This window comes from Pyrus communis, chromosome 9 (assembly GCF_041283825.1).
Source record: "Pyrus communis isolate YQ-2024b chromosome 9, ASM4128382v1, whole genome shotgun sequence".
NCBI classification, from domain to species: Eukaryota; Viridiplantae; Streptophyta; class Magnoliopsida; order Rosales; family Rosaceae; genus Pyrus; species Pyrus communis.
In genome coordinates, this window is record NC_142573.1 from 1,399,186 (window position 1) to 1,421,102 (window position 21,917).

General features: G+C 38.3%; 6 protein-coding genes across 9 annotated transcripts; 4 read left to right on the forward strand and 2 right to left on the reverse strand.

The window, feature by feature from the left end:
- Nucleotides 1–1,943: 1,943 nt before the first annotated feature.
- Nucleotides 1,944–5,961, forward strand: LOC137739529 (isocitrate dehydrogenase [NADP]). The gene is made up of 15 exons (XM_068479129.2): nt 1,944–2,565; nt 2,837–2,880; nt 2,981–3,090; nt 3,199–3,236; nt 3,416–3,493; nt 3,655–3,708; nt 3,788–3,889; nt 3,992–4,080; nt 4,181–4,284; nt 4,522–4,590; nt 4,679–4,794; nt 4,945–4,979; nt 5,042–5,184; nt 5,271–5,393; nt 5,624–5,961. The coding sequence occupies exons 1-15, from the start codon at nt 2,310–2,312 to the stop codon at nt 5,715–5,717; spliced, it is 1,455 nt and encodes a 484-aa protein (XP_068335230.2). The 5' UTR covers nt 1,944–2,309; the 3' UTR covers nt 5,718–5,961.
- A 1,159-nt stretch (nt 5,962–7,120) lies between these two features.
- LOC137739786 (glutaredoxin) lies at nt 7,121–8,766 on the forward strand. Its single transcript, XM_068479498.2, has 4 exons — nt 7,121–7,281; nt 7,391–7,479; nt 8,326–8,424; nt 8,551–8,766. The coding sequence occupies exons 1-4, from the start codon at nt 7,226–7,228 to the stop codon at nt 8,628–8,630; spliced, it is 324 nt and encodes a 107-aa protein (XP_068335599.2). The 5' UTR covers nt 7,121–7,225; the 3' UTR covers nt 8,631–8,766.
- Nucleotides 8,656–11,838, reverse strand: LOC137739784 (plant/protein). Its single transcript, XM_068479494.2, has 9 exons — nt 11,372–11,838; nt 10,423–10,761; nt 10,141–10,174; nt 9,767–9,979; nt 9,580–9,669; nt 9,422–9,487; nt 9,243–9,334; nt 9,104–9,151; nt 8,656–9,007 (listed from the first exon to the last, which is right to left on the reverse strand). Exons 2-9 carry the CDS (start codon nt 10,758–10,760, stop codon nt 8,896–8,898), a joined length of 993 nt encoding a protein of 330 aa, XP_068335595.2. The 5' UTR covers nt 10,761; nt 11,372–11,838; the 3' UTR covers nt 8,656–8,895.
- A 51-nt stretch (nt 11,839–11,889) lies between these two features.
- On the forward strand, nt 11,890–14,023 carry LOC137739785 (uncharacterized). Of its 3 annotated transcripts, none has more exons than XM_088700245.1 (5): nt 11,893–12,032; nt 12,137–12,240; nt 12,374–12,835; nt 13,244–13,488; nt 13,626–14,023. In XM_088700245.1, the coding sequence occupies exons 3-5, from the start codon at nt 12,387–12,389 to the stop codon at nt 13,865–13,867; spliced, it is 936 nt and encodes a 311-aa protein (XP_088556371.1). In that variant the 5' UTR covers nt 11,893–12,032; nt 12,137–12,240; nt 12,374–12,386; the 3' UTR covers nt 13,868–14,023. The 3 variants fall into 3 exon arrangements, with proteins under 3 accessions (XP_068335597.1, XP_088556371.1, XP_088556370.1); XM_088700244.1 differs by having other exon boundaries at nt 12,137–12,222; XM_068479496.2 differs by lacking the exon at nt 12,137–12,240 and having other exon boundaries at nt 11,890–12,032.
- Nucleotides 14,024–14,152: 129 nt separating this feature from the next.
- On the forward strand, nt 14,153–17,146 carry LOC137739783 (phosphoenolpyruvate/phosphate translocator 2, chloroplastic). Of its 2 annotated transcripts, XM_068479493.2 has the most exons (9): nt 14,153–14,851; nt 14,997–15,119; nt 15,335–15,487; nt 15,608–15,693; nt 15,884–15,968; nt 16,050–16,169; nt 16,338–16,415; nt 16,718–16,847; nt 16,938–17,146. In XM_068479493.2, exons 1-9 carry the CDS (start codon nt 14,498–14,500, stop codon nt 17,006–17,008), a joined length of 1,200 nt encoding a protein of 399 aa, XP_068335594.2. In that variant the 5' UTR covers nt 14,153–14,497; the 3' UTR covers nt 17,009–17,146. The 2 variants fall into 2 exon arrangements, with proteins under 2 accessions (XP_068335594.2, XP_088556369.1); XM_088700243.1 differs by lacking the exon at nt 14,997–15,119 and having other exon boundaries at nt 14,358–14,851.
- Nucleotides 17,147–18,178: 1,032 nt separating this feature from the next.
- Nucleotides 18,179–21,742, reverse strand: LOC148693996 (transcription factor MYB64-like). Its single transcript, XM_088700246.1, has 3 exons — nt 20,897–21,742; nt 20,600–20,726; nt 18,179–19,102 (listed from the first exon to the last, which is right to left on the reverse strand). Exons 1-3 carry the CDS (start codon nt 21,667–21,669, stop codon nt 18,386–18,388), a joined length of 1,617 nt encoding a protein of 538 aa, XP_088556372.1. The 5' UTR covers nt 21,670–21,742; the 3' UTR covers nt 18,179–18,385.
- Between the last annotated feature and the right edge of the window lie 175 nt (nt 21,743–21,917).

Below are 21,917 nucleotides of genomic sequence, written 5' to 3' on the forward strand. Positions count from 1 at the left end.
ACCCCCCACATTACGTATCACTGTAGAGCACACCGGAGGTTCTTCAAACTAACAGCGCTCCCACCAATATGTAAATAAAGTCGAGCCATACAGTGAGCTACACCATATGTTGGATGGCGAACTTGAACTGCTTGAAGGACCAGCTGGAGCCTGCACATGCACGGCTTGAATCGTCGAAATTGATGTTCGATCACCTGTTGTGAAGTGGGTTTGCACCATACGGTGTGATTCTCTTCTGTTCTTCATCAGGGACATGATTAGGAGCAGCTGGTCCTCGGAAGCCAAGGTTGCTAAATCTTCTGTTTTTGAGGAACTTGTAGTTTCTGCCATTATTCCCAGAAGTAGTGTTGTTGTAGTAGTAGTAGTTGTGGTTGAAGTTCCATACTTTGAAGGAAACCTTTCCTTCTGGTGAGCTTAACGACCTTACAGAATACTCCTTCACATTGGTTCTAAAATATTGCAGCAAAGTTCCTTCCAGTAGCATAAACGCAATTAGAATTGCAATTTTTGATTTATTGTACCTCATAACTCTCTCTCTCTCTCTCTCTCTCTCTCTCTCTCTCTCTCTCTCTCTCTCTCTCTCTCCCCCCCCACACGCATATAAAAACATGTTCAAGTGTATTTATAGGTGGAGCTCAAAGATTGTCAAGTCACTAATAGAACAAATTAGCTAGTATCTGACATACTATAAACACGTACTCAGAATGAACACTTGAAGATATCATTATCATCATGGTCCATCGAGTCACACTTTTGACATTATATCGGTCTGCTACAGCATCATATAGGTCATTTGTTAATGTTCATACTCATGTGTGGTAATACTATTATGAAACCCTTTAACAAAGATTTAGATAATCTAACCCTTTCATACTTATTATAAATTGAACTCAATTATTAGGTTTAGATGCATCACATATGTGGTACCAATGATTTAACTCCCAACAAGCCGTTGTTGCTTTGTAAGTCTCAACAACATGAATTTTCATAATTATTTCACGCACTTATGTGTAATTGGTATTAGCAGTTTGTGTGTGTGTGTGTTCAATTATATAAGAGGGAATTGAACTCTGAACATATTATAATCCTAATTTTATTATCCTATCTCTCACATACCACTAAATGAACACAAGAGCTTGAACGATTCTAAACATTTCCTTACTAACAATACCATAATTCTATTTTGCATGTGGTCCAAATTTTTCGTGGATAAGGTGTTTTACTTCCATTCATGCTCAGGGTTCGAAACTTCCACATTTTCTAAATTATTGCAATAGTTTCAAAAACCTCCCCTTCCATGTAATACCAATAAATTAAAAAAAAAAAAAAAAAAAAAAAAAAAACCATAATTCTATTTGAAATTATTCAAAGTGAAACTCTTCTTAAAGAATACATATATAAACAGACGAAACCTGAAAAATTATGGGTTGGACCTTGTAAGTAAGTAATCGGGTTGGTTTGTGTGGCCCTAGTGATTATCAAGCCCAAGGCTTACATAGGGGCATTTTAGCCTGGTAAAGTCGGCCTGGACTCCGGACTCGGGACCCTATTAGGTTTGGGACCACCACTCCATGTGCTGATGTGAACACCAAATCATCTGCTCAATCAATCTTCTAAGGTGGCAGTTCGTGTACAATTTTAGTACGCAACACGATTAACGGTCAATGTCAATTCAAACATGGCAAGAACATTAGTTTTCTCAAAATTTTAAAAACGAAATGATTATTAAACAAGTTATACAATAACGTTCGGTTTTAATGTTGATGAATACGAAATCATTCAGAAACTATAATTTTTGCCCAGTTTGAATGATTTATCTTGTGCTATACGTGCTATAAGAGTCTATACAAATTAAAATGAAATGTGATAAAACGTGTCAATTTTGAATTATTATATGTTCACAAGTAAAATGATATGTTTGACGGGTCGATAGAGATCTAGTCAACCTGAATGTTTTTTTTCTCACGTCTATTGTAGTATTACTTTCGCTGCTCTTCGACTTCCTAACAAATACCACTACATGCGTATAGCAAACTCAAAGGTTTTTTCGTCTTTTCGGAGTCAGTCGGGCAGCCACTTCGGTCCATGCTAGCATGATGATCCTACCGTCCTAATTGATCCAACGCGTTCAATATCTTCCGTCCGATGAGAATACTCAAAAGACCCAAACCCCCCGCCGGCCGAAAAACGGTAACAAAAAAGTCGAGCGCTGAAGGCCGTCTGATCTCATTTCTCTAAGCACCCAAACGCGGTCGCAAATCGAAACGCGAACTCAAGTAAACTCAGTACGCCCCTCCCACGAAAATTGAATGCTAAGAGCGCGGCCGCAATTGAGCGCCATGTCGCGCGCTGCAATGATGTCGTCGTCGTCGTCAGCTTCGTCGTCTGCGGCCATGAGAAACCCTAGATTGTCCTTCTCTTCGTCGCCGAGGCTCTTTAACGGAGTGCCTCTCGGGAACCGCGTCTCGTTCGCCGCTCGCTTTCGCCGCACGTCGCTGCGGTGCTACGCTTCTTCCGCTGGCTTCGATAAAGTTCGGGTTCAGAATCCGATTGTCGAAATGGACGGTCAGTTCCCTAAACGATGCTCTGTTTGGTTAGTGAGAAAGCAATGAGAAAATGAACAGAATTAAAATCACAAGATAATGGAAACTTGTGTAAAAATCCTTTTTTTTTTTGAGCCAGTGAAAATCCTTTATGTTGTTTCATGTTTTCATGAATTTTAGCAGCAACCAAACGGATCATAACTTGTAGGAGTAGGATGATGCTTGTTCTTGAGCTTAATTGTTGATGTTGTGATTGTGTACTGTATTAATTATGGTATTATTTTGTCAATTAGGTGATGAAATGACGAGGATCATATGGACAACGATTAAAGACAAAGTGTGAAGATTCATTTCGATGTGAATTTCAGTTTAGTGATGCTTTTGTTGTAGAATATGATTTGATTTAATCCGAGTTTTTCGTTCGTATGCTACTGCAGCTTATTTTTCCCTATCTGGACTTGGATATAAAGTATTATGATTTAGGGATTTTGAACCGTGATGCGACTGGTGACAGAGTTACAGTAGAGAGTGCTGAAGCCACTCTTAAGTAAGTGGTTTGGTTCAGAGTTTGTTTAGTGTATTTGTATTTCTTACATTTGGATCGTTAGTATTTGCTTTTTCTATTTGTTCGATGTTAACCTTTTATGCCCTGCAGGTACAATGTTGCTGTGAAATGCGCTACAATAACCCCTGGTTAGTTGTTTTGCTTTTGTATAATGCTGTTTTTATGTATTATCACGAGGACATTGAACCCTTTACGATAGACATTCTGGCTGCTCTGATACTTTTCTTAGCAGTAAGATGATCTATCTGCTCTGCCAGGTAGTTTAAATGTTGTCTTATCTAATTTCAATTTCTCATATACCTTGCAGATGAGACCAGAGTGAAGGAGTTTGGGTTGAAATCAATGTGGAGGAGTCCAAACGGCACAATTAGAAACATTCTAGACGGTTTGTATCTAAGACGTTGTCTCCTTTTAATACAAAAGAAAATTTAATACTCGTGGTTTTGTTACACATTTTCATTAATAAGTTACAACTTAAGTTAGCATCAGAAGGATACAAACTGTTTGAACGATTTCTAATTGAAATGTAATGCTTTATTTTTACAGGTACCGTTTTCCGTGAACCTATCCTATGTAAAAACATCCCTAGAATAGTTGCTGGTAATGGCTCAAACTCATTTCTAATCTTGAATGTAAGTAAAATGTCGTGGGAAGTACCCAATATGTGTCCAATTTACAGGTTGGAAGAAACCCATCTGTATAGGTAGGCATGCCTTTGGTGATCAGTATCGAGCCACTGATACAGTTATCAAAGGGCCAGGAAAACTTAAAATGGTTTTTGGTAAGTAAATGTCAACATTCTAGATCATACGATTGTGCTGGTGAAGTAATTTCCCTTGAATATGGTTTTCTGCTTAACATCTATCTGTTTGTATTTGCTCAGTCCCAGAAGGAGGAGATGCCCCCGTTGAACTTGATGTTTACAATTTCAAAGGGCCTGGTGTGGCCCTTTCTATGTATAATGTTGATGAGGTTTGTGTTACCACAATGGACATCACATACCTTTTTCTGCATTTAGGCAAATGTGCTTTATCAGCAAACTCTACTAACAAAACCTTGTTTTCTTTGGTAGTCTATTCGAGCTTTTGCTGACTCGTCAATGTCATTGGCTCTTTCCAAGAAGTGGCCACTATACTTGAGCACCAAAAACACTATTCTTAAGAAATACGATGGCAGGTAAATTACCTTTGTTGGAAGAATTAGTCAACATTCAACTATCAATTCTGTATCATTTATTTCTTATAAAGAAAGGGAATTGTTATTAGCACTCTAAAGATCTCATTCTACACTCCAAACTTTCCATATTAGGAAAGAAAAATACACTTGTGAGGAGTGTAGAATGAGATTTTTGGAGTGCCAATAACACTTCCCTAAAGAAATTATAAAAAATGTTGAGTTCTTGGACTGCCACAGGTTTAAGGACATATTTGAGGAGGTTTATGACGAGAAGTGGAAGCAGAAGTTTGAAGAAAATTCTATATGGTTTGTACTGTTTATCATAAACACTGATTCATTCAATGTTGTGTCGCATATTTTGAAATTGCTAATTGAAGATTCTTTTGGCATTTAGGTATGAACATCGGCTAATAGATGATATGGTGGCTTATGCACTCAAAAGTGAGGGTGGATATGTTTGGGCTTGCAAAAATTATGATGGAGATGTCATGAGTGATTTGCTTGCTCAAGGTGTTGTTGAATTGCTCTCTCTCTCTCTCTCTCTCTCTTTCTCTCTCTCTCTCTCTCTCTCTCTCTCTCCCCGCCTCTCACTATCTCTCTTTCTCTAATTATCTCTCCCTTTTTTTTCTGGAGTTAAATAGTTTGTTTTCCTTTTTGCAGGATTTGGCTCTTTGGGCCTCATGACTTCTGTGTTGGTACGTATCACCATTAACTTTCCTCATTTTTATGCTACAAAAGCTAACCACAGTGTGTGCAGTTGTCTTCAGATGGCAAGACAATAGAAGCTGAAGCAGCTCATGGGACAGTAACTCGTCATTTTCGGTTACATCAGAAAGGACAAGAAACAAGTACAAATAGTATTGCTTCAATATTTGCATGGACACGAGGCCTAGAACACAGGTACTGTTTGCAAGCCAAACTTCACTGTATCTTAGTATACTATGGTTACATTTCGGATTAATGAAATGCGACAACGTGCTTTCCAGGGCAAAATTAGATAAAAATGATAGGTTGCTGGATTTTGTTCGCAAGTTGGAGGCTGCATGCATTGAGACAGTGGAGGGTGGGAAAATGACCAAGGATCTCGCCCTCTTGATCCATGGCCCCAAGTAAGTAGATTCTTGGCTCTGTTTAATGAGGTTACTTACATTCAGTTGGATTGTGCAATAAAAAAGGAAGATGAATTGCCACCGTCCAAAAGCAATGGAATAAATTAGATTTTTTCCCTTAGTTTGCTGTTTAGGAATCTGCTTTATCTGTCATCTGTTCGTGGTGACTACATTAGCCCAACGGGATTGTTATTGGGGGGACTAAACTAAGATGCTTGCGTTGCCTGCAGGGTATCGAGGGAGTACTACTTGAACACCGAAGAATTCATTGACGCTGTTGCCAAGAATGTTGAGGAAAAGCTTCTGGAACCTGTAGCGGTTTAACTAGGTTGATGCGAATCTACAAGATGAGCATGTAAGATAATTGCTTCAGTGAGAATTTGTGCAGTTTTGTGGTTATGACCGTGCGGTTCATGGAAATTTTTTTTGTTATAATCAAACATTCAAATAGAGATTTAAAATTTCCGAATGGAATAGATGCACAGAAGTATAAATCAGAATTATAAATCTTTCAAATACTTTGTATGACTGGTGATCGTCAGTAGCAATACGAGAACCTGTTCAAGAATTCTTAGTTCGTTCAATCTTCCTGACCCTCGAAAGGGATGAATAACCGTGGTATGCCACTAGTTGTCTCTCTTTTGAAAAAAAAAAAAAAAAAAAAAACTGAGTTGAATATATGTCATTAATTTTTGCAGCTTATTTATTTTTTCAGGCAAGTTATTGTTCGTAAATTTGTATGTGTGATGCATCTAGTTGACTTTAGTTTTGGTCAAATATTTTTAGGGATTGTTTTGCAATTTTATTAGTTGCTGGGCTTGATGACAAAAAATCATGGTGTATCTGCCATGTGAACATTCAACTCTCATTTTTTTTAGTTTAGGTTCGTTTCGTCTGCCGTATTTGTGATGGATCTAAAATTGTGTGCTTGTGTAATCAACTTTATACTTGTTTTTGAAAATTATCCTTTGATTATTGAATTTGTTACTGAAAAATGTACCCATGAGACAACCCTGTATTTGTTCTTGTTTGTTAATGAAATCATCATCGCTTCTTGTCAAAAAGATGAAAAAAAAAAAAAAAAACTAATAAAAAAATGTGGTTTTTTGTTAAAGTGAACAATAACTTTTCGTTAAAACTTCAAAAAAAAAAAAAAAAAAAAAAAAAAAAAAAACCTCTCATTTAGATCTAACAAGAATATTGCCAGGTTGTGCACGTGAAAAACTTATTGAAATATCAAAATGACAGTATCCTGATTGCATGAAAGCTCTTTTTTTGCCGACAAACATCTGGATTTTTTGCCGACAAACATCTGGAGGGAAATTGCTGGATGAGGATTGATTTTGTGTGACACTACGCAACCCCATGAACATGACCAAGACATCGGTATAGTGATTTAAGGTAAAACTTGACGATCTTGGGCAACAATCGACCTCAGGCGTTAGAAACGAATCTTGTGGCCCACAAACCTAAAAAAATTAATAAAAAAAAATTTAAAAACTTTAAATTTTAATGAAGATAAGTGATTTTTAAAATAAAAATATTATTTTTTATTAAAATAAACAATACCTAAAATATCTGGTTAAAATTATTTTAAAAAACAAAACCATCACGGCCTAAAGAAACTAATAAAAAAATCGAAGACAAACGTGGCACCTCCCAAAAGCATATACCTTTTTTGCCCCCTTTTATTGGTCAAACTCCCAACTACATATGACTTGCACGTACGCTGTCTGCAATTTTTCAGACAGAGAGAGAGAGAGAGAGAGCGCCGAGAGAAGAAAATTGTGAGGAAATTCAAAATTTTAGGGTTTGTGAATTGAGTGAGCGTTATGGAATTGACGAAGGCGAAGGAGCTCGTGTCGACCAATTCGGTCGTCGTCTTCAGGTTCTTGATTTTTCTCGTTAGAAAATTAATCGCGATTATTGATTAATTAATCTCGTGTTTAAGAAATGCTAATTGTTATATATATGTGTGTGTGGATCTGTAATTGCAGCAAGACGTATTGCCCGTTCTGCGTGAACGTGAAGCAGCTCTTGACTCAATTGGGAGCATCCTACAAGGCATTTGAGTTGGACTCTGAAAGTCAGTTTCACTTCCCCTCTCACTATTATATCTGTATTTACATATTGTTTGTATCCAATCCATGTGTGTGTGTATGTATGTATGCATACGAAAATAATCAATAGAAAAGAAAGAATCGGAATTGATCGATATATTTCTCGAAATAAACGAAAATTGATCGATATATTTCTCGAAATTATCGAAAAGGAAATGAAAGACGAAACATTGTTTAAGAATAAGAAGGAGGAATCTCATGTAAATACCACTGAATAATGTTTGATCCTATTCATGGGGATTGCGTAAAATTTCATTCCAAAAAGAGAAATTTCGAAAGAATTGGGTATTTTCGGTATTTGATTACGGGGTGGATTTTTCTTTTGTTTGCTAATTACATGTGATATTGATAGCCAGTCAAAATTTGAAACTCGCTATCGCGTAACCCGTATTGGATGTAAAGTTTGCTTTTGATCTTCCTCACAAATGTGTTGTTGGAAGAAGTCAAATTGTTAACTGGAAATTGGTGTTTTTATGAGTTCCATATTCTTCATGCATAATGAGACTATTCGGCACCCTCTGCACCCTATTTCCCCTTGCATAGTTTAGACTAGATTAGAAAATCGCTCGACTGAAAAAAGCCGAGAATATTTACTATTTGGTTAGAAACAATTGACTAGCAATGTGGTGATTAGGTCAATTAGATTAGAATTTAGGCCTCAATTAGATGGTGTGCAAGATGACGTTTTTTAAGTGTCAAATTGCCGATGGCAGCACCCGTTATATTTTGTAAAATGATGCCGTATGTGTTATTTTTCGAGTATAAATTTTGTCCGAGTTTTATTGATGCCGTTTTTGTTCTTCGGTTTGAAGGTGACGGAGCTCAGATACAATCAGCTCTGGCAGAGTGGACCGGCCAGCGGACTGTGCCCAATGTTTTCGTTGGTGGAAACCACATCGGTGGATGCGACAGTAAGATTTCGAATCCCTCAACTGCAATAGATTCTTAGATACAACCGAAGATATATCCCGATTACAGAGCAGAATCTCTCCTTAACCATGGCTATTGGAATAATACTATATGATGTCGTCGTGCAGAAACAACGGCACTGCACAAGGAAGGAAAACTGGTCCCTCTGCTGACTCAAGCCGGAGCTGTTGCCAAAACTTCTACTTAAAAGGAGTTGACAATTGGATGGATGATTAGTAGTAAAGTAGAATAATTTCAGTTATGTGCTTCTGTTTGATCTGTTAAACAATTTCCGAACGTAACGCACATTCAACTTGAATTTTTATAATCTCCGTTAGTATTTTCGTGTTTCGATTTGGATACATCTGTGCTTGAATTTTCTTGATAATGGGTCGATTCTTGGTCATCACCGGATGTGAATTTTCGGGTACCCGGGAAATCATCTGTCTTTCCGGTCACACCATACCTCGTCCTCAACATCGATAAGAGTGGGGAAACCATTTTGACAAGAGGTAATGTTTTAACTTCACGATTAGGGCAAAGATACCGTAGCAGGGAACGTGCATCAATCCCATCAAGAAGTACCTGAAATTCAGTACGTTATTAGACTAAACATGCAGTTAAGACCTAATTAACGGGGTGTAATGCCGAGAGGTATAACAATGCGTAGCGAAAACATACCACAACGGTGCATATGGCGATGACAAGTCAAGAAACGGGTACGGCCACCTGCAACAAAGTGAACTTTGACAATCTTCTTCCATGACATTAGTTGTTCCAGTTCCTGAGTTGTGTACAAGGAAGGGTTAACGAACGTTACCGTACTGATACGCAAGCGTGGATGGTCCACTGGAAAATGACGAAGACACCGGTCCATAAGATGAAGTAAGATATCCGAACAAAGGGGACATGCTGCAGAAGTATGAAAAAGTTGGAACGTGGAATAAACTTTCAGACATACAAGTCCAAAGTGAGAGAATTTGCTCATGAGAAAATTACCAAGCAATTCAACATTGCATCGCCGAGGAGTAAAACAGCGTTAATTGAATGCATATCCACTGTCAGCTGAAATAAACTGAACGTTAACAAAAAAAATATAAACCTTAAGCTACGAAATATGTGGTAAGAGGATGGATATGCAAATTTGTGGTACTTACGAAACTCATTTTGTAATCTATGATGGTGAAAAACGGAAATATGACGAGCCAATAGATGCAATCAGTAAGCATCACTGCCCCGGCACTCATCTGCAATTCTAAATTGAATAAAACGGAAACATAAGGGACTTAAGAGGCAAACAAAGCTTTTGCATGAATTAATCATTGGGCAAAAAGAAAATATGACCTCGAACATAGCTTCAAAGACACGACTGCATTTGGCTGCTGCTCGGGGAAGACAACTTTCGTCTTGGGGACTTGAGTCTTTCTCCTCATTTTCAAGGGGAATGTATGTTCCATTTTCTGCATCTGTCCCGACATGATCATAATCTCCTAGAGTTCCCGTGCTGCTTGTTTTCTTGCACCAGAAGCACCCGTAAATGGAGAGAAGAGATCCAAACTACAATGAAAGTGAGAAAAGAAAACAAACAAAATCTCAGAGCCCAGTCAATAGAGAGCTGTTAACGATTGCATCAATTATAAAATGCGTAGACATTGGATATCTCAACGAAAACATTAAGGTGATTCAGTAGAAGGCTAAAAGAAGATCAGAGACCATACCCCGAAGTAGATGGTAACCAAGGTAAAAGTCCACCTGTTCAGCATACAGAAAAAATTTACATCCTTGAGTTCAAAGCATCATAAAAAAGAACATTTCCTAGCTATCCGGGAACCTGATGTTATGACTGAACAAATGTGTCCTACGCTGCTCAAGAAAGAGACTAATTGAGTTGTAAACCCGGTTGAGTTTTCACATTTAACTTTCGGTTGTGAAGGATCTTTAGATGACCTTAGAATTCACTACATATCACTAGATGAGCACAAACATAAGACGAGGCTTACTGAGTATAGAAGTAAAATACGCGACTGCCAGCGATAGCAATTTTAATGATCAGCGTTGCCAAAAGGAGAGAGAATGAAATAACTCGGTAAATCAGCAGCCAAACGGGATGAATTTCTTTGAGGCAGGGTCTCCACGCTTCATCGCCACAGAAATCCTGGCTTATGTCCTGCTGAGCATCTCTTCTGTCAGATTTTGAATGGTCTTTACCATCATATTTCCATATCATTAGGAACGCTATAACCATTGGCACAAACACCCAAATTGCGCATAGCAAGACTCGCCAGGTCAACCAATAGCTCAGGGTATTAGTATCAGCAGCAGTACCCTCTAGCTGCATCCTGCTAGGACAAACGACGAGTGACTTCTAAATTTCTCGGTTGCTGCATTGTCTCGTAGTATTTTTTTCAAAAAAAAAGTACAATGTAAAACGAAAGAATCCACGCCCTCGACTTTGAATTGTATACAAAACCAAAAACTGCTAATAAAACATGACTGTAAAGGTGGAAACAAGAATAAAGGACGACCCCAAGCCAACAAGGTTCTCCGCTTTGCGAGGGTCTGGGGAAGCTAAATAGTTAACACTGCTATTAATATGCATATGAAGATTAAACGATATCGCTTAGGACCCTGACTGGAGGGATAAATGTTCTTAATCACTCAAGCTACAATTCCCTTGCGGAGATTATGCGATCTTGCATATTGAAATTAAAATCATGATGAAACATGGTCTATCTTCAAATAAAGTCATTGCTTTTCCTGATTATTTTAATAAATCAATAAGAATTACAGAAATTTAAATTAAATCAACTCATAAATCTTCACTCTCTCCTAATGTTACGTCATATATCAAGAGAAAAATACATTGAAACAAATTTTATTGGTCAAAGCAGAAAGCACGAACTAACAACAATGTAAGAATCAGCAAATATAAGCAAGCAGCAAGCATACCTGATTAATTAGTGAGAGACGGATTAATCAACGAGCTCAAAGTTTGGTTTTCGCTTTCGGGTCGTTTCGTTTGGTTGCCGAGAGGAAGCTGAGATGCTCAAACAGCAAAATCTGCTGCAACCCAATTCAGTATTTTCCTTCAGTTTCTCGGCAACCAAACAGATATTAACACCCGGAAACAAAAAAACCCAAAGAAAATGCTTCTCTCTGTCTCTCTCTGCTGAAACCAAGTGTAAATACAGACACCGTTTTGGTCACGATGATGATGTTCATTGGGAATGAACGAGGACCCAAAATTCAAGTCGGTTGACTCGGTTTTATGATCTATCCATCCACTACATGCTTCGGTAAAAAGCACCAGACTTTGTTTGTTTCATGGGCTAAAACCTATAGCCCAGCCCAACAGAAGGCCCAAATTTCCCAGTCCTCCCTAAACCTACGAATCCAACCCTCTCCCCCTACGCCTTCTTCTTCCTCTCGGCTCTTTCGTCTCTTCACCGAACCCGTAAAGCAGAAACGCAGGTTCCTTCCGTCGTTTTCTTCTTCTTCCTCCTCAGTTCTTCCTGTGAACCCAGTCCTCCTTCCGCTCCGGTTCTTCTGTTTCTTCTTCTTCAGCTACTGTTTGAGGGGTTTCATATCACCATCTGCCCGATTGAAAAAAGTAAGCACATTCTACTTTTACTTCCAACTTTTTGACTATCATCTTTCTTCTGTTATTATTTTCTAACACAACGATATTCTAAACTACTTTAATTTGCGGCGTAGGAATTCGAACTTGGGTATTCTAAACTACTTTAATTTACAGCGGAGGAATTCGAACTTGGGTATTCAAAACTACTTTAATTTACAGCGTAAGAATTCGAACTTGGGTGCGTAAGGCCAGCCACACTTTTAGTTGCTTGATAAAAGACTGCCCCTTTAGTTGTTATAATGCTAAATTTTTTAAATTTGTAATAAATTTGTTTATACTTACGAATGTCAATTTATATTTAAAATATTCAGACCAGGATTAAGGATGTTGCCTGTTAATCCGACAAAGAAGCTGTCTTTTACTCGGTCCATTAATGATGGAGATTTGGTCATTGTCTATGAGAAGTATGATACAATGAAGGCTGTCAAGGTGTGTGCCGGTTCTGTGCTCGAAAACCGGTTCGGTTTGTTTAAGCATTCGGACTGGATAGGGAAGCAGTTTGGTTCCAAGGTTTTCAGCAGCAAGGGCGGATTTGTTTACTTGTTGGCTCCGACTCCCGAGCTTTGGACTTTGGTTTTAAGCCACAGGACTCAGATTCTGTACATTGCGGACATTAGTTTTGTGATCATGTTCTTGGAGTTGGTTCCGGGATGTTTGGTTCTTGAGTCGGGGACTGGGAGTGGATCTTTGACTACTTCACTTGCAAGGGCTGTTGCTCCTAAAGGACATGTCTATACGTTTGATTTCCATGAACAACGCGCGGTCTCTGCTAGGTAAGAAATTGAGATTAACACCTTGTTTTCGTTGTTTCTTATGGTTTTGGTGTATAATGGTTTCTATTTACTTCGGTGTTTCCCTTCGTGTACAAGATTTGTGTATGGTTTTGCCTTCCAGAACATGCAAACTTTTAGTTTAGAATATGAGTTGCGAAGTAAGTGGATGAATCGGGTGATATGCTAATGAATTGTGAAATAAGTGAGCGATTATTTTCCGTGTTTCTTATGAATTTGGTTTAAATTGGTTTCTATTTGATTCGGTGTCCCCTTTCGTGTACAAACTGAAGACAATTAGATCAGCTGCCCGTGAAACCAGCGGGTTCTGAACTAACATTGATCTATTTCCTCTACTTCAAGTAGATTATATCATTGTTGAAAGGCTAACAGGATGTTTTACTTTTATAGGGAGGATTTTGAGAAGACAGGATTAAGCAACGTGATCACTGTAGGAGTTAGAGATATTCAGGGGGAAGGGTTTCCGGATGAGTTTTCTGGAAGGGCAGATTCTGTCTTCCTGGACCTACCCCAACCCTGGCTGGCCATCCCTTCAGCTGCGAAAATGTTGAAGCAAGATGGGGTATTATGCTCCTTCTCCCCGTGTATTGAGCAGGTGCAACGAGCGTCAGAGACTATGAGGTCAAGCTTTACGGGTAGGGCTTTTTGATGCAGTTATCTCCCTTCATGCTTTTTGATGTGTAATTTTTTGGACTTACTTTGCTTCTTTCAAGTGTTTTCTCTCACAAATGTATTTCTCACACTAAGATCTGTATCTTATGCTTGTGTATAGATATAAGGACGTTTGAGATTCTCCTTCGCACATATGAAGTCCGAGAATGGAAATTGGATGACTTCCAGGGAGATGAAGCTGGTTCCGTTGGATCTCATCCACGTAAAAGGCGGCAGCGATCAAGTGAAGGAAGCAATGCGCTGGAAACTACAGGATCTCCCACTGTCATGGCCAGGCCGTGCAGTGAGACCAGAGGCCACACTGGCTATTTGACATTTGCAAGACTCAAATGCCTCTCATAAAGTATGCAACTGTAATCTAGTTATAGACACACAGCCTGGTTCCAAATAGTTGGGATGAGGTTTCATTTTTGCTGTTTCTGTAACGTGAATTATTCCGCTGATTTGGAAATTTAGAAAATTTTTAATGGAGAAATGCATTGTCCATTTTTTGCGTTCGATCGTTTTCTTAACTTCAATCATGGACGTTCCTAGAGCAATTTCTTTTGATTCAGTATCTTAGTCGTTGTCAATATTTTGAAAATTAGTGTTTGGGATTTTTACGTGTATCAGAAGGGAAAAGAAATCAGCCTCAAAATTGAAGTGCTGAAGGCCACATGTTTGCCTCAGCAAATTTGGTACACAGGATTGCAATCCATTCGTTCCACTACTAACTAAGCACCATTCAGTACTAGCTTACAAAACCCCTAAATCTCACTCGTCGGCCCTTCGATTTCTGATGCTGGTGAGGATGCGGGATCAATACCGGAAAGTTTAAGTAACCTTATACAGACTTATAAGAAGTTGGTCTACTCCCCCATAGCCGCCGTCATCCTTCAGTTTTGTATTCATGCAAAGACTTAAAAGCCTTTAGCGGCCTGAGCTTCTTTCTCCACTTGCTTTGCTTCCCAAATTCCAAACCTTCTGGTCAAGATGCAGAGCACTGCGCTTGCTCTGGCTCCTTCCACCTCGTTTCTCAAACCTCCGTGTTGGAACTCTATCCCTAAAGCCACTCAGCTTTCACCCTCGACGTCCTTGATACAAGACAGTTTGACTAAAGTTCACAGGCTTTCATGGCAAACACCTCTTCACACGTTTTCTTCTTCCAATGCTTCCTTCCTTTTCTCGAATCGCAGATATGATCATTTGAAGGTCAGGGCTGCTTCTGTGCCTGAGCGTGCTGACGAGGGCTCGAAACAGAGCGGGCTGGTTAAGACCTTTCAGCTTGGTTCAATGTTTGGAATTTGGTACCTTTTGAATATTTACTTCAACATCTACAACAAACAGGTGCGTTCACTGTCTTTATTCATCTGCCCTCCCCATATTTTTAATTGCCTTTTCTTGTTTTGAAATGCATGTTTTCGCTTCTTGTTTTCGTTGATTTTGGCCTAATAAAAGAAGCTAGAATTTGAAGGCCAGAGCTTGTTCATAGGTTCTGAAAGTCTATCCATTTCCAGCAACGGTCACAGCGTTTCAGTTCGGCTGCGGGACTGTGATGATTACCCTGATGTGGGCTCTTAACCTCTACCCCAGACCAAATCTCACTCGCTCACAGGTACCTACTTATTCCTTATAATTGCTCGAATGTCAAGTCCCATGTCCGACGGATTAGAATACTACATATAATACGTGGTTTCATTACTAATAGCACCGAGACTTTTTGTATAAACACGAACTAGTGCGTGGTTAAATACAAGTTGGGATAATACTGGTGTGATTAGTAGTACACTACTACTCCGTCTCTTTGAAATCTTTCGACTTGGATGGCAGCTTGCAGCAATTCTTCCACTGGCAGTGGCACACACAATGGGGAACTTATTGACTAACGTTAGTCTTGGGAAAGTTGCTGTTTCTTTCACTCACACAGTCAAAGCTATGGAGCCGTTCTTCACAGTTGTATTCTCTGCTCTTTTGCTTGCGGAGGTAAGAAACTTCCATGTTCTTTCTTCCTACTTGTGATTTAACCTTCAGAAGGCGGGTGCAAATCTGAGGTCGCGATTTGACTGTCAGTTTTTTTCATCATGCTGATTGCTTTGCACACAGATGCCGAATATTTGGGTCGTTGCTTCTCTTGTACCGATTGTAGGCGGAGTGGCATTGGCATCCTTCAGCGAGGCCTCTTTTAACTGGTAAGACATCCCGGAAGACAAATTTATGCATGAATCAAATTTATATGCAGCTTCTTGGATTACAGTCTTCTAAAAGGAACAAGTTCTAAATGTATATATCTTGGATATATAGCTCGTGATCACTGCCGAATTCCTCTTTTTCTTGAATTACAAATTTACAAGTGTTTAACCATTGTATGTTCTACAACAGGATTGGTTTCGGTAGTGCAATGGCCTCTAATGTTACGAACCAATCACGTAATGTACTCAGCAAGAAGTTCATGGTTCAGAAAGAGGTGAAACTAATTAACCTACAGCCGCAATTTCTTTATTTTCAGAATTCCTTCGTGAGGTTAATAGTTTTGTTTTGTAATTAGGAATCTTTGGACAATATCAATCTCTTCTCAGTGATCACTATCATTTCCTTCATCCTATTGGTTCCTTCGGCGATTCTCTTGGAAGGCGTTAAATTTACTCCTGCATACCTGCAGTCTGCTGTGAGTAGTAATACTATTAAGACCCGTTTGGGACTACTTTTGTCGGAATTACTTATGCTTATAAGAGCTTTTCCTAGAAGTGCTTCATGAAAATGCAGTTAAACGTGGTTCTTAATGCGCTAGCTTTTCTGTACGCATTATTTTCATTAATTATATATTGTATACCAGGCAAACCAAGGATTGAACATCAAAGAGTTATGTGTGAGATCACTTCTGGCTGGCTTCTGCTTCCACACTTGCCAGCAGGTGACAACATATATAGTTTCACACTCTCTCTAAATTAAACCGAAATTGAAGTTACGTGTTTCTTGTACTAAAACATTTAAGTAGTTACTGTGTACCAACGGTTTTGGCTTAATCGTGCGTTTTGGTGAAGTTTTCAATCTCTTACAGAATAACAAAATCCACTTAAACATGACTTCCCCTTTGTTAGAAATGATCAGTAATGTAGGCTATATGTGTAGCCATACCAAATGTAGGACAAATATTACTGTCCACTTCTTATATATAATTGCTTGGTTAATTTGCATAAGTTGTGTGGGATGCAGGTGTCCTATATGATACTGCAGATGGTTTCACCAGTGACTCACGCAGTTGGAAACTGTGTGAAGCGTGTGGTGGTGATAGTCTCCTCAGTCAGCTTCTTCCAAACACCTGTCTCACCGATAAACTCCCTCGGTGAGTTCCTTGTATATTTACATATATGACACATTCTTACACATGGCTTGCAGAGTTCCTTGACTAACAATGACGGGGGTTATATTGCAGGGACTGCTGTGGCTCTTGCTGGAGTGTTCTTGTATTCAAGAGCCAAGAGAATAAAGCCAAAGCCCAGTTAGTGTTGCATGCATGAATTTTAAATATACATTATATATATGAAGCAAAAAAGAAAATCATCTCATCAACTGTAAAGATTAGATCTATATATATTCTCATCATATATATTGTATGCAAAGATATATTTGCTGCCTCCAAAATAACTTTTATATTATTGATAGAGAACATTGTTAACCAGTTAAGCTATAAGCACCCCAAGGTCTGTTGAGACTGCTTATAAAAATGCTAAAAGTGCTTTCTGTTAATTATAATTTCAACTGGGTCTTAATAGATGCGGTTCTAGCAAAGCGTTTAAGAGTACAACGATTATTACGTGAGTTACCATTGATAATTTTGAAACCCAAAACCCAGCTACAAGATCATCTTGATATAGCGGTTTGCATCAAAACATCTAGCTAGTGAGACTCCTATATGGTTCTTGTTTAGGAAATGGTTTCTGCATACTCCTCGCCATCTACTGCAAGTCTTCCTCCCCCTCCTCTTTTTAGCCACTAAATTGAAAAAAAAAATAAAAAAATAAAAGGCTTGAATTAAGAGGAGGTGTGAAGACGGTGAAAAAAGGAGTGCAGAAATCTCTTCCATTTTAAGGGTAGTGGTGTTATCCACACACCAATTTTAACCTTCCACGTATATCATAATTTTCGACCGTCAGATCAAATGAATTAGAGGAAATAAATAACATAAATTAACAAAGAATGTGTAAGAGGTAAAAAGAGGTGTATGCATAGCATTACCCCATTTAATTTTCTATCCTTTTACCAAAGTTTGCATAATTGGCGCTATCCACAAAAAATTGAAGCGTTATACATTAAGGTTTCCACAATGGCTTAATTACTCTATTAGCGATGCGGAATCCTAGTACGACCAACATGGCATAAGCAAGATCTCCATTTATGCATATTGCTTTCCATTTATGCATATTGCTTACTTTCTAGGCACTTTACGTGACTTCAGAAATCCATCACAAGAATTTCTAGCTAAATATAAAACCTCCTACGTAGATTATGGTTAGCAAATAACTACATTTTAACATTTATAACATCAATAATAGCAATCACGGCGTATATAAATGACATATCGACCACATATTCCTATTTTCTTTAAGTACAGTTATCCGCAACCTAAAAAACCTCTATAAATAAATAAATAGCAAATTTGGACAAACATGCATAAACAAAACCAAACTGAATTTAAGTTTGAAAACATCAACAACTGTGTTCCAGTTAAACTATCCAAATGAAAATGCTGAAAGGAAATAAAAGTCTGAACGCTTTCTAAACATGAAAGCCTAATGACGCACAAAAACTGACAAACATACGAAATAGCTAGGGGAACGCCGACGACAAAGCACTTCCTGCAGCTGCACGAAAGTCGAAAGCTCACACATTTCCCTTGAAATGGAGCATCTCCATAATATCCAGCTCTTTCTTGACATGGTTATCATGTCCCTGCATAAAGTTGTTCGTCTCCAGTGGCAAAAATGGCAGTTCATACGCCATGTTGCAGCTCGGATCCTTAACCCTAGAAGTGCTGCTGCTCGCCATTCCCTGCTGCAGGTATCCACCAAGCCCATAACTTTCAAAAACATTGAACATGTTAATCTTGTCGAAATCAGAAAGATTAACACCAACACCCATGTGGTTGTTCATGTTGGACGCCTCACTGTCAATAGGTTCGGGACGATAACCCATGAGATCCCAATTCGCAGAGCTGGTCGCGTCTGGGCTCTCGACAATGTTGTTCTGATCAATGTGCATCCCAGACTGATGATCAGGTGAGACCACAGACGACAGCCCGGCTTTGTTCTCCGTTGTTCCGGTAGAGTTAGGGGAAGCAGTAGTATCGGTAGCAGTAGTACCGACCAAGCTCCTGATGTAGTCCTGCAAGATGGAGCTCTCATTGTAATTGTTAATGTTGGAGTCCTGCTTGTTGCTCTTCCTCTTTGAGTTTTGCTTCCTCTTTGTTGCATTCCAGTGGTTCTTAATTGTATTCTCCGTCCTTCCAGGCAACATCTTGGCGATTTCTGACCATCTATTCCCGATTTCCTTGTGGGCTTCGATCAGTATCTTGTCCTCTTCCTCGCTCCACATTTCTTTCTGCAAGTTTCAACACAGATTTAATTAGTTGCGTTCACGCACTCTATGTAACAGTATAAGTACATACATACATGCATACATACATATATATATATACACACACACACACGTATATGAATATATATGCTTTCTAAAAGATAATATATAAAATTCAGAAGCTGATTTGATATGGTAAACAACAACTGTATTAATTTAAACCAACGTTATGCACCAGCTAGCTAGATTTGATCTGTAACTGTCAATTTTCTGTTAACACGCACGTCCAAGTAGAAAACAATGCACGTACTTCCTATGCTCATGTATGGTCCTAGGGTTTTGTTTTCCCGGTTACAATAGTCCTAGGGTTTTAACTAGGAAAACTCAAGATGCATGCATGCATCGTCTCCTTAGTTCAATACCATCAAATCAGAGAGGAAGCAATGAAAAAAGGGTGCAACAATTATGTGTTACAAATCAAAATTAACTTAATACTTTTTTTTTTCCATCATGATAATAATTAACATTTATATATGTGAAAAAGTAAATTACAGAATTTAAACTTCATTATAAATGGTTTTTGATTGAAAAACTTCATTATAAATTACATAAATTCAAAAGTCACTACATATTTACAAAAGAGTAACTTATTGCAGAGTAAATTTATATAAATAATACATAATAATTCATATATTTTTATTATTTTCGTCATTTTAAATTTACTTATTTGATATAAATTCAGACTTATAATAAAAAGGTAAATAAATTTTAGGTCTTGAAATGGGCTCGACTTTCACCCGATTTTGGTCTAAATCGGATCCTAATAATTTATTGATTAAAATTGAAATGAATTTGAATTCTGATATATACGCATAAACCAAACCTGACATAGGTTGTTTCGGAAATGAACAATGTTAGAGAGACTATCTGTTTAAACCATATGACGTGTTACTGATAATTGAATTATTACTTAAATATTTGATTAACGTACCTATTTTCTATTAGTGACATATCACATGGTTTACAAATATGATCTAAAAAGATGACCTACCAAGCATTTTCCTTCGGAAATTCATAACGTGTCATGGTTAATTATTATAGTCTAATTCAAATTCTGCAATCCAACCTAACCGCTGGTTGAAACGCATGTTTTTTCATTGTCAAGCAGCTATTGACAAATACTGGATAGTACAACGTCAATAAAAAGTCCACAAAACGTATAAACGGACATATAAGGTAGTGTATGAATTTTATATTTTTTATGACGCGCGTCAAAATATTAGAATTACAGTATTTTCTAATAAATATATAACCAAATATATGCAAATGCCATATATGTATTAGCTATTTATCTTTGTCTTCATTAACTTAATATATGTATTTGCATAAATCTTTTGTTTTTATTTCAAGGAGAAACAAAAATTTAGTGAATGAAAATGAGCTATATGTATGCTTGTATGTAATTTATATGTTAATGAAGTTTGGGAAATAGTGAAGAATTAAGGGAGAAAAGGATGGAACCCTAATGTCAGGCCGCAGATGGTTGTGCCATCTTTCTCTACATTGCTTTCCCACTCGCCCAGTCAGCTGAGTTGCAATTTGAGACCACTTCTTGATCCCAAACCTCCCAACCAATTGCACCAAGTGTCTGCAAAGATAGATTTAACTGAGTTAATTACCAATTTTTAGAGAAAAAATAAAAAAAATAAAAAGACAAGCATATCATATATCCTCCAAATTCATAAAAATACATGAAGAAAATATAAATCAACACTCTGATTAACCAAATAATCGACTAAAATCAGAAAAACAAAATACCTGTCTTCCTCGGGACTCCATTGACCTTTGATTATATCAGGTTTCTTCTGAAGCATTTTAATGGCCCTTCTTGCACACAACCTTTTGTTCTTCTCATCAGCTGAGAATCTTCTCCCAAACTCAATCTCTGCGATGATAGAGTTGGATGACACATCATCCGAAGGCAAACGCATCGCCGGAACTGATGAGGACCCAAATTCACCATAATTGACCAGTTGTGGGAGCTGCACACAGCTCTCTGCCCCCATCTGCTGGTCATGAAGAATTTCTTGATGATGGGGTTGATAACCCAAAAAGCCTCTAACACCACCATGAAATCCATGCATCACCACGGATTCGCTTTCTCTACAATCGGATGTCATGAAATCATGGTGGTGATGATTTGCGGTATAAGGTGAAGGCTCAAAGGGATTATTAAGGTTGTTGCATGTGGTTGAAATCTTGCTGAAAGGGTTGGATGAAGAACCGGCCTCAGTGGTGGTGAAATGATTTATCTTTGGGGTGAGATTGTACTCATGGGAATGAGAATTCCAGTTAAACCCGTGAATGGTGGAATTGGGGTGATGAAACAAAGCCTTGGGAGAATTGGGTGGTGGTGGGGAAGATCTAGAGACAGAATAAATATTCCCATTGATGGTGGTGGTTTTGGTGGTGGTGGAAGGAGGTGGATTCTCTGGTTTCATCAATTTCAAAGGGTTTGAAGAATCAGAGAGAAGGGTGGAAAGGAAAGGAAAATTATCTAATTCCCTCAAGTTGGTTTCCAAGTACTCCATGCAAGCACAGGGAGAGAGTTTCAGAGCTCTAGAGAGAGAAACAAAAGCTCCAGAAGGAAGGCTGGTTTAATGTGTGCTAGCTGCTCTATTTCTTGGTTTTTTATTAGTGAGGTTTGAGGGCGAGCAAGGGCAAATGCGATGCGGACCCCACTGCTTTTCTAGCATTGTAGGGCCATCTTTACCATCCAAGGGCTCACATTTCTTCCAGTCTGTGTCCATTGAACTTCCCTACCAATAGTTTTTTCTAA